Here is an 11,433-nt window from a genome sequence, read left to right as displayed (position 1 = left end):
CAAAATAATAAGTACATAAAAAACCTTTAAGTAAAAGACCGAGAAACTATAAACTGTTTTAAATATATTTTATTATGAAAAAAAGTCTGTATTGAATATATATTACTAAAATTTTGTATAAAATACAGTATCATTGTCCTTAAGAGCTACTTTTTGGAAAAAATAAAGCTTCAAAATCTATATAACAAATAAAAAATCAACTACTTAAATTTATACAGACAATTTTTATTTATTTATAACTACGAAGTTGTTAAAAATATTTGTGTTTAAGTAACTAAACTACAAAATTCTTAATATTATTTTTAGTTTAAACTTGTGTTATACTTTTTCGTAGCAAAGTGAACTACATAACACTCTAAAAACTCTTTATTGTTAACGTATTATAATTTATTGACTTGAACAACAGTAAAAATATATTTATCACATTCTTGTGAGATTTTTATATTAACTTTAAAATATATTACTTTTGTTATAAATAAAAGTTAAAATTGTTACAAGTATTTACGTTTAACAGTTTTGAGGTTAAAAGGTTACTAGCAAAAACGACTAAACTAATTTAAACTTAGAACCCTGATGTTTTAATGAAAAAGTTCTAGCTTTACAATGCAAAGTCTGAATAAATAAATAAGTGTTTTGATCGAAAAATTATATTGAGAACTATTTTTCTGAAACTTATTTAATAATAAGAATTTATTAAAACTTAATAAAACAATGATACTTAACTCGCTAAGATAGCTTAACTTATTTTTTCAATTTTAATTATAGGCATGGAAAAGAAAAATGCAATGTAGTAATTTTTGAAGAAATTATTGCTTTTTTGTAAAATTTTGAAGAATAAATAAAAAACACAAGACTTAAAATTTAAACTGTTTTTAAGAATATAAAATCTAAGATCAGAACAAAAAAACAATATTACTGCAGCAAAAAAAAAAAAAAGCAAAAATATAAAAACTTTACAACATTAAATTAAAAGATTTCGGCAGTAATATATTAAAGTTTGACTAAAATCAAACCAAATGTTCTTCAGTTGTTGCAGTAACTCCTTTCATTTTAAATTTAGGTGATTCCTTTGTGAACTGTCTGATTTGATTACGAAGCGTCTTAAGTAAAACAAATTTAGATAAGTTAATGCGAAATAGGATTGTAAAAATGTGTTCCAAACATTAAAACGAACTATTAAAGTATTTTAAACAACATTAGATTGTAAGTATAAAGATAGTCTTTATTAAAAAACATCATAGTTTGTAAATTTACTTGTATTTCTTTTTTGTGTATAGTGTTTTCTTTTTTAAAGTTTTCATATTGTAGCAATTTTTTCTTTAAGAAATTTATTTCATTTTGGAAATTGTTGTTTTCATAGCATTCTTGCTCTTTGTTTTCAGGTATTGATCCAAAGTTTAGAGATGAATTACTAAATAAAACTAAAGCTAGTAAAAAATATGTCACTAATATTACAAATTAAAATTTTTAAAACTAATTTAGACTAAATTATTTCTTTCTTAAATTTATGGCGTTAAATACTATCTAAATTTTTTTCTATTTGTAAGTTTACTTCAAGTATGTTTTCAAAATACATATGTGTAGTTATTTTAACGAATGTTGAGAATAACCGCCATAAACATAAAAAAGCAGTTTGCTCGATAGATTAGTAGTAATTTTTTTATTATTTTGTTTAGCTTTTGCGAAAAATATATTAAATTAGCAAGTAGACATAAATAACATTTAGCTTTAACAAACCTAAGACATAGTTGTTCAGCTTCATTTTTGTCAACTAGCAAAGTATTTAAGCTTTTTGTACCGTTTAAAACCTTGTTTGAACTGTTGTTTGAATTTTCGTGTACAACTTTCGACGTTTTGGTCATTGATTTATCTCTAAAAAATTTTTGTTTGTAAAATATGTAAACTAGTGAAAGTATATACACCAAAGTATAAATGAATTATTAAAGTTATGTGTATAATACTGTATAAATAATACAATGTACGTTTTTTTTACACGGTACTTCGTTCCCATAAGCTTTTAATATAGCTAGCTGACGGCAACCAAGTATATATAAAGCAAACGTAAAAAAATAATTTTCCTAACTTTCTCAACATTCAAACTAAATTTCAGTTTTACTACAAATATATACATTTTTGAACTAATACTTTGTACTGTATAACAAGTAAAGTAAAAAAGTAGCTACATTTATCTTATTGAAAAAGATGAGTCCCGCGAGAACAAAAGTAGCGCGGTTTCAAATATCCAGTATAATATCATTAAGATACATCAGCTAAAAACTCTTACTTTCTATTTTCATTATTTTGTAATGCATGGTTAGTACAAGTGTTGTTTGCATTCATTGAAGGTTGTGTTTCGTCCTAAATTAAAAATATATTGATTGAAAAATATGGTTTACATACAACAAACATATGCTTTGTTTTTATCGGATTTAGCTCAAAAAGCATATAAGTAGTGCAGTTTTACGTATATAAGTAATGTAACATAAAAGTAAAAAGGTCTTATTGATAAGAAATTTGTACGTATTTGAAAACTGACGCAACTAGATTTCGGTAACGACTTTTCGGTCTTGCCATGAAAAATTGTAGGGCTAGAGTTTAATTCTTCTGAGTTTCTTCGCCGTCGGTTTGCTAATTTCTGCAAATAAATTTAAAGTTGTTTCTTAAAATGATCGATTTGGTGCCAAAAATTATAAGATTTGATAAATAACAACTAACCCTTAGTTTAACTATATTTATTTAGTTTCATTAAGTTTAGTTCGGTAATTAAAACATAACGAATAAAAGTTGAAAAAAGTTTTTGTTGCAATGAGTAACAAGGCATTTTAGTAAAAAATATAAATTTGTATGAAAATAAAATAAAAAATGACGAGCTCGAGTAAAACAGGACAAAGTGTATTTTTAATTAAAATGTTATTTAGTATGTTTAAAAAACATTTATTATTAGTAAAAATGCTCGAAAATCTGATGTAGTGAATAAAAAAACTTCGTACTTGTTTAATTTATAAAATGTTATCAAGACAAACTCTTTTTTTTTGAACTAAAAATATACTTTAATTTTTGGTAAATTAAAACAATGTGTTTAAATTGCTGTGTTGAAAATAACTAAAGACAATATCACTAAACTGTTTTAAACTAGAAACTTTTTTTTAGTACTTAAGAGTTTATAAAAAAAAAGTAATTTTTTAGTTAAATATTATTATAAAACATTTTCTAATGAGGTTCTTATAGTATTTTTAGTCCTTTAAACATATTGAGATTATTTTGAAACTAATTGTATTACTTTTTAGTAATATTGACAACAACTATGTATCTTTTACTTATAAGTAGAAATTTTTTTTATAAATAAACAAAACTACGTTGTTTCACACAAACAAACCATGCTAAAATTTAGTTTTCATAAAGTAAAGTCCGCAAAAAACTTTTCTAGTCAATAAAAAAACTAAAAACACCAAAGGAGTTTAAAGGAAAGGAAGAAATGTAAGATGTACTCTTAATATTTGAAATTTTTGTAAATAAATAACTTGAACTCTACTTATGCAACATAAAGTACATAATTAATTTTTTTTGGTATGCTTTCCATTTTAAAATGTTATCTTGCAGCTGAAAAATAAAGTAAACTGAATCAAAACACGATAAAAAATTAAGATTAATGAGTTAGACTTTTCGTAAGTTTTCAATTTCAAAAGTTTGACGCAAGTATGGTACTTTTTGTAAGAAACGTTTTTGTGGACTACCTGTAAGAAGCTACAGTTAATTTAAAAAACCAGAGTAAAAATACCTTAAATTAAATTACATTAAATTACCATTGTTCTAAGGCTATTTAAGGAAGTATTCGCTCTTACCTAGCTAAAAGCTGATTAGAATTTTCAAAAAAAAAACTTAGAAGCTTAGAACTTATTTTAGAGCTTAGAATAATTTTACAAATTTGTAGGGATTAAAACAATACCAAGATTTTTAATAATTTTTTCAGCTTAGAATTGTATTTAGTGGTAAACTAAAGACAACTATCTTTAGAAAAGAAACTTTACGATATTTACCTAAAATTACATTATTGATAATTGAAGAAGCATTAGGTAAACAAACTTCTTATCTTTATTCTTTATATTTTACTAAGTATAATAAGATAGTATTTGTTTAGTTAAAAAAAACTTATGTTTCATTAAAAAAAAACTATTTCATAAAGACAAGACTAATGTAACTTTTAAAACTTTTTGATTTTACTTCTTTTATTGCAAAAGTAAGAACAAAACAATATGGTGAAAAAATATATTTCAGTAAAAAACTAAACAAGCTGAAATAAAATACTTTAATTATGGAAATTTTTAGTATTATAAATTATCAATGACAAACTTCTCTTAATACTTAATTTTTGAGTCTAATAACTATATTTATTTTAATAACATTTCAAAACAAATATATTTACGATATACTATCAGCATAGCTTAATTATTTTGATTACTACTTTTGATATCGGACAAAAACATTAAAAATAATATTTTTAAAACATATGTTTAAATTTATTTAAGTATTCTTTGTACCACTTTATTACTATCTGATATTAAAAGTTTGCAGCTTTATAGATGTTTGAAGATTCTATATCTTTTATTAGATTACTGTACTTTTATAAAATTGAACAATTTTGAATAATTTAAACTAAATTTAGGTCCTTTTCGTGAAACAACTTATTACGCTGGTGTAATTAGTTTTAGTTATTATATATTGATTAAGGTGTTGCATATTTGTAACTATTTTTAACAAAAAACTTGTTATAATTAAAATATTAGACTACTTATATTAAATTTTAAATTATTATTGATTAAATAACTTTAGTATAAGCTAATAATGTATTTAATTTAAAAACAAAAAATGCAATTCATGAATGTTCACCACGCATTGTTATTATGTTGAGACTTAAAAACAGTGTATATTAATCGTGACGTGATATGTTTACACAAAAATAGTTTCTGTTTCACACTTATTTTACCCAAACATTCATGACCCGCTGCATTTTCGGTAATCTACCTAATGTGTCAACGGAATTACTTTTTGACCGATACTTCTGAAAATTTTCTCAATTTTAAAGAAAGCGCTTTAAGATAATTTGACTTCATTAGAAGCAGGAATTTTCCAAAATAAAGTTACAAAATTTAACTGAAAAAGTAAAGTAGATGGTTGTCAGAACGAATTTATCAAAGTTAAATCATTATTTTGATACATAGCTGCTTACTACGCGTCATTTGTAGTTTGTAGGTTATTTGAGAAAACATATTGTACCTTAAATGTTTCATAAAAACTGGTTGATGACTCCTTGTTACTGCTAGAAACTGTTTCAGAAGAAATAGATGATATACTGACAGTGTCAACATTAGCTGAGGGATCAAGTAGTAAGTCTGTACCTTCTCGCAAATCTTTGTAAAGCATCGACATTAACATCGCTCTGTTGAAAAAATAAGTAGATAAAAACGAAACGTAGATCTCAGAAGTTTATATAAATAAGTGTAAAAGTACTCTTAAAAATTTTTTTGCTGATGTAAAACTGCACTTTAGAAACAAACTTATTCACTTTGAAAATTTAAACTTATCAAAAAAAAAAAGCTAAAACTCAGTTTTAAAAAGTTAAATAATCAAGACCTTCTTTTTGAAAGATTATTAGAAGAATACTTAAAATATTTTATTTATTTGAAGGTTGTATTATAAAACAGAAAAATTATTAAGTCATTTAAACGATGTTTGTAATTTTTTAACTTTAAAATTTATATTGATAATTAATAAAAAGAATAACTACATGAATTATTGTATTTATAGCTTTGTTAAAAGTTAAATTGAAAACATCCAATAGTAGCGTTACCTTGTTCGACGTTGCATGTGGGAAAACTTTACAGATTTATAGCAGTGAGCCTGGCCGTTGATCAACTTACAGTACAACCAGTCCTTAAACTTTTCATCTTTTTTAAAAACAGAAACTGCAGGAAGTTCGGGTGAAAACGTTGGAACGTCAGATCTAGCAGTCACGCTCACCTTAAATGATTAACTTCAACGTTAGTTTTTAAACTCGATTGGTAGTTATGATTTATACTTAATTAAAAAAAAGGATTAGTAAGTAATTAAGTAACAAGACAAATTTATTTTTAAAAAGTATATAAAGATTTAATATACTTTCAATTTTTGTAGTGAGTATTTTGTTTCCTTTAGATTACTACATCTGTTTTCACTAACTAAAAATAGTACTATTTTATAATGTGAAAGATTATATAATACTACATATGTTAAAAAGACGTATTAACTTAAGTTTTAGAAGGTTGTTTAAATTGTAAAATATATAGGCTTAATCTTAATAAAATATAGTTTTTTAATAAGTACTCGTAGGTTGAAGTTTATGTAAGTATTTACAAAACTCTTTTTTGACATATTCACTTTTCTTACAAACAAAAAAAAACTCTAGTTACTATTAACAAAGTGAAAAATGCTAAACTGATTAAATAAGTTAAATTTAAATAAACTAAATTACATTATAAAATCAACCTTGTATCTAGTATTCACTGTGCATGATTCAACGGGCTGGATGACAATGTAGGCGTGTAGAAACCTTGTTGTTATCATATTCGGTACGAAGGGAGTGTTTCCTTCCTGAAATACCAACGAAACGACATCATTTCCAATGTGACGTTTTCTTTGAAGTTGCTGTCTGTCACCATCTACGTAAGGCAGCATAGTTGACACGTGAAACATGACTTCTTGACCTCTGAAGTTCCTATATATTGATTCTTTACCCGTGTGTCCGTTGAATACATCCAGTCCCCCACGGAAACCAGTGTGTCCCTAAGAAGGTAAAATGATTTTTAGATGTTATTAATTTTTTCAGTTTACAGTTTTTGAACTTCTATAAATGATTAGCTTTGGTAACTTTTTTAAGTTAAGAATAGTACAGTTTTATAAAAGACAATAAATCCAATCTAAGTAAAGCAGTAAAACACCTAAAACTGTTTTAAAATAAAAAAACGTCATATTTTATTAGATTTTAGTAAGCATATGTTCCTTAAAACTGAACATATGTTAGTTTTTTAATCATTTAGTATAACTTATAGCGATCTTAAACACATTTGATAAATCAGTTTTACTATAATGTAAAATACAATTAATATATTTTTGTATAAAAAATTAAACTTCGATACTCAAAGGTTTTGGTACTAGCTAAAAATTAAAACAATTATTTGTTTTTTCCTTAGAATTATTAAAAAAATCTTGTTTAATAGAAAATAAAATATTTCATAGCAAAATAAATATTTAGTAAAAATTAAGGATACTGAAAAACAGTTTTTAACAAAGTTTAAAGCTGAACTACATTTAAGACCATTTAAGTTAATCAAAAAAAGAAAGAAAGTTTTTACAATTTAAATGTAAAGATCCCTTACAAATTAGTAAAACTTTGAAATTTACAAAAAAATTATATAATATACCAACTGTTCAAAAGTTAAAGAACTTAAAAGTTTTTAACTAAAAATAAAAAATTAAAAATAAAAAAACCTTTGAGTTCAAAAAGTGTTTACAAGTTTATTTAAATAATAATGAGAGGTTTTATCTATTATCAAGGTTTAAAAGATAAAAAAAGAAGTAGTTAGTCTAGAACTACTTTTATCATGCTTAAAAATATGTGTAAATAAAATGAATAGTAACATATTGCACAAAAAATTAATAAATTTTTATTTTTAAAAGTAATACTACTATTAAAATTTTATAACATACATCATTTAAAACAAAATAAAGTAAAAATTCTACTTATATTTTATCTGTGATTTTAAATTAAACATTCGTTACAAAATTTCTTTTGTGTTGTATATTGTACATATTTAATATTTGTATTTTAAATTTACTTTAAAATTCAATTAATGAGCCGCCACATGATATAAAACAAGCTTAACTACATAAAAATTAATATACTCACTTTTGAAATTAATTCTAAGGTCAATTTTTAAGATTTAAAATTAAAAAAGAATATATAAATTTAGAGTTTTTTTCAAACTTATTGTTATAAAGTTATGAGTTTTTACTAGCTTTGAAGGTTTATAAATTTGATAACAAGAAAAATAAACAGTATACTTTTCTAAAAGTTAAGATGAAAATTTAAACTATGTTTAAGTTTTATTTATAGTTTTAAAGACCACTCTAAAGTTATGTGATACTTTATTCATCCGTATCAGATATTTCTATAATCTACTTAACTGTATTTAGTTTTAATTATAATTTTATAACAAACAGAAAAGTAAACAAACTATGAGACTTATTAGATAGTAAATTTATTTACATTAATGTAGTAAATGTTTGAACTAAAGTTTTTGAAAAACTGACATTTAAAAGTTAAGAATATAAAGTAACTAAGTTATACATATTACAAGAAAAAAAGTTTAATAAATACCTCGAGTTGAATGCGATCTCCTAAAAAGTCCAGGAACTCTCTAAACGCAGGAGATTCTTTATTATTACTGAACAGTTCTTCTTCTTTAGTTTGATTAGGAAGCTGGTACAACAAGCCAAACTTGCAATGAGCAACTTCATTGTGTTCGTCGAAAGCTAAAATTGTATTCCAACAGTTTGCTGAGTTAATAGGATCAAACCTGCAATTTTAGTATTTAGTACTGTTTCTCTACTAAAAAAAGACTACTTAACTATAAAAGTTAGAAAGTTAGATAAAAAATAAATAAACTATACATAAATGAAGTCTTAACCATTAAATTTACATTTCAAACTTACTTTATATGAAGTATACAAACAAAACTAAAAATGTAATTCGAATATAGGTGTTATAGATAAAGCACCACTTAGTTTGAGGAAGCTTATATTTACTAAAACTAAAAGGTAAAGACAATTTGGCAACCTCAATTTACTAGCCAAGTAATAGCCTACGTATTGAAAATTTAAAATAAATAAAAAGTTTTTCGATTAACTTATGAGAAATTCAAATTTTTTTGTGCATTAATTATGCAATACTATTTTTTTTACGTAATGTTGATATATATCAACTGTTACAACTTATAATCATTCTTTTCTTGTGAATGTAGAGTAAACATTTTTAGAAAAATAATAAAGATAATTCTATTTATCATATTAGTATAACATTGATAATTTATGTACATATATATTATTAGTATGTGCACATTTTATACTTTAAACTGGTAAATTAAAATAACTTTATGAGTCAAAATCAGCAAATTTAAGAGTTTCTTTAGAGTTAACATAAAAATTCATTTAAAATAAAACTTGTGTTTAAACTTAAAAGATTTTTTTTCTAACAAGCTAAAAAAAAACTAAAAATGAAGCAAAATGTATTTTAAAAATTACTTTTCAACATTTAGTTCAGGGCATAACTCTTTTGCCCATTGCATGAGACCTCCGCTTTCTTGGTTTACAGTAAAAACTCCACTGTATGTGTTTTCTTGACATCTAAAAAATAAATATAAAAGTCCTATTGGTTTCGAAATATAACTACTTTGTTATCTAAACTTTATATAAATTTTACCCAAGGCTTGGTTGAAACTTAAAAAAACAAAAAAAAAGACTGAGTAAACTTTTTTACAAAATATGTTGAAAAAACTTTAGGTTTTATGTTAGAAAAATATTTGTTACTTTTTCTTTTATATTTTGAAAATCAGTTTTTTAAAGTAAAACATTTTAGGTCGAACAAAAACATTAATTAGAATTAGATAAATTAATAGTATTGCAAAAAATTCATGAGAACTGACTAAGCAATTGAGTCTATTTAAGTTTTATCAACATATAGTAAATACTAGCAATCTAAACAAATACAAACCTTAAAATAATTCTACATTTTCCGTAACTTTTTTCTTTGCTTTTTGTTTTATCATTTTCAAATTTAACCGACATTACAACATGTCCAATTTTTTCATTCGTCAGATCTTTTGCACTAAAGTTGCAATGATCCTAACAAATATAACAGTTATTTATAGATGTTAAATTTGAGTTAAATAAAAAAGACTAACGGATCCAATAAAATGATTTCTGTAAATATGTTTTGTATCATCGATATAAATTTTAGATTCTGTAGCAGGATGTACTTCTAAACTTTCATCTTCAGTTTTTAAATGCGAGCATGAAGAAGTAAATCCTTGAATCCAATAACCTCCGTTTGGAGGAGGAATAATCTGAGGATACGGACCACCTTGTTTTAGTACATCAATTATACTCGGATATTCCTGAGATTTGGTAGGTACGACCTTTGAAAATAAAAAACTTGTATAGATTGTTTTTGTCAAGAGCTGTTTTCTTTATTTACCAATTTTTATGTACACATTTTTATAGTTAGTTTACAAAGTTTCATAAAAAATCGATTCAATTTTAACTTTTTTTAAAGATAAAATAATAGCAATTAAATAAAAATGATAACAAATCTATAAAAACCCTCAAAAGTATTTGTTTTGGTTTAATTTGAATTCTATGCGGCTAATTGATGCAAGGTCTATCGAAAACCGATTGTGTAAATACTTATTATAATTATATTAATATTAATTTCGAAATAAAATATAAGGTAATAATAATTTAATTATAAAAGTTATAGAATAAGTTTTACCGTTTCTATTTGACACGTTTATAGCTTAACGATTCAAATCATACTTTGAAAATATTTTACTTTTTTGTATAGACAAAATGTAAAATTTATAAAACATAAAGTAAAGAAAGAAAGAACTACACTCCTATGAAATCATGTATAAAAAAAAATCGTTACAAATTAAATATGTAAAAATTGTTTATTGCTTTTATATTATTAAAAAAAATGCCTATGCTTTTAGCTAACTTAAGTATAAAAAACAAAGTATAAAAAACAAAGTTTAAAATAAAAAATATTTTATTATTTATCATTTTATTATTTACCATAGACTGTTTTACCTTTTGAATAATGATATCTGAATAAACTTTTCTTCTAACTATCAAAAATACACGTCTTAAGTTTTACTATAAAAACACAAAATATAACTAAATTATGTCAAAGAATATTGAGCATTTTTTGTACGGAATTCTGTGAGTTTTAAATGTGTTAAAAACTAAACTATACTTTTTTATCAGTAATAATCAAACTTGTTTGTGAGTTTTAAGATCAAAATAAATTAAATAACCTGTTGTGGTTGATCAAATAAAGCAGCAGATGCTATATGGAAAGAACAACGTTGTTCGTCTAGTCTACCTCCCTATAAATTTATATAGTATATTAACTTATATAAAAAACACAAGTCATCAAGTTTAGCTTAATGAAACATTCATCTTTTAAGCTATTTTTGCTTATTTAGGTATTACATAACTATATCATATTTTAAAATAAATTTCAACTAATAGTTACAAAATCTTAAACATTTTTCGTTGCGTCAAAAAAAAAGTAGCATAACTAAGTTAATTAAAGCATCAATGTTGTAAAAAACTTGCTAT

At 23.7% G+C, this 11,433-nt stretch overlaps 1 protein-coding gene across 9 annotated transcripts in view; it reads right to left on the bottom strand.

Moving 5' to 3' along the window:
* Positions 1–626: 626 nt before the first annotated feature.
* LOC145849612 (rap1 GTPase-activating protein 1-like) overlaps positions 627–11,433 on the bottom strand; it is a 50,462-nt gene continuing 39,655 nt past the window's right edge. For 8 of the 9 annotated variants that reach the window (XM_082954640.1, XM_082954648.1, XM_082954657.1 and 5 more), the window contains 14 exons: positions 11,127–11,198; positions 9,996–10,229; positions 9,806–9,936; positions 9,337–9,438; positions 8,414–8,612; positions 6,523–6,819; positions 5,849–6,018; positions 5,275–5,437; positions 4,985–5,059; positions 2,537–2,635; positions 2,285–2,358; positions 1,738–1,872; positions 1,255–1,411; positions 627–1,100 (listed from right to left, as the gene is read on the bottom strand). In XM_082954640.1, coding sequence (XP_082810766.1) covers positions 1,008–1,100; positions 1,255–1,411; positions 1,738–1,872; positions 2,285–2,358; positions 2,537–2,635; positions 4,985–5,059; positions 5,275–5,437; positions 5,849–6,018; positions 6,523–6,819; positions 8,414–8,612; positions 9,337–9,438; positions 9,806–9,936; positions 9,996–10,229; positions 11,127–11,198 — 2,001 coding nt within the window. In that variant the 3' untranslated portion in view covers positions 627–1,007. The remainder of the gene's footprint in view (positions 1,101–1,254; positions 1,412–1,737; positions 1,873–2,284; positions 2,359–2,536; positions 2,636–4,984; positions 5,060–5,274; positions 5,438–5,848; positions 6,019–6,522; positions 6,820–8,413; positions 8,613–9,336; positions 9,439–9,805; positions 9,937–9,995; positions 10,230–11,126; positions 11,199–11,433) is intronic. The other variant, XM_082954604.1, reaches the window with a different exon arrangement.

The sequence above is a fragment of the Thalia democratica genome, chromosome 1 (genome assembly GCF_965202585.1).
Source record: "Thalia democratica chromosome 1, ktThaDemo2.hap1.1, whole genome shotgun sequence".
Lineage (NCBI taxonomy): Eukaryota > Metazoa > Chordata > Thaliacea > Salpida > Salpidae > Thalia > Thalia democratica.
The sequence above is the reverse complement of the archived record's forward strand: the minus strand, read 5'-3'. Positions and strand labels throughout refer to the sequence as shown.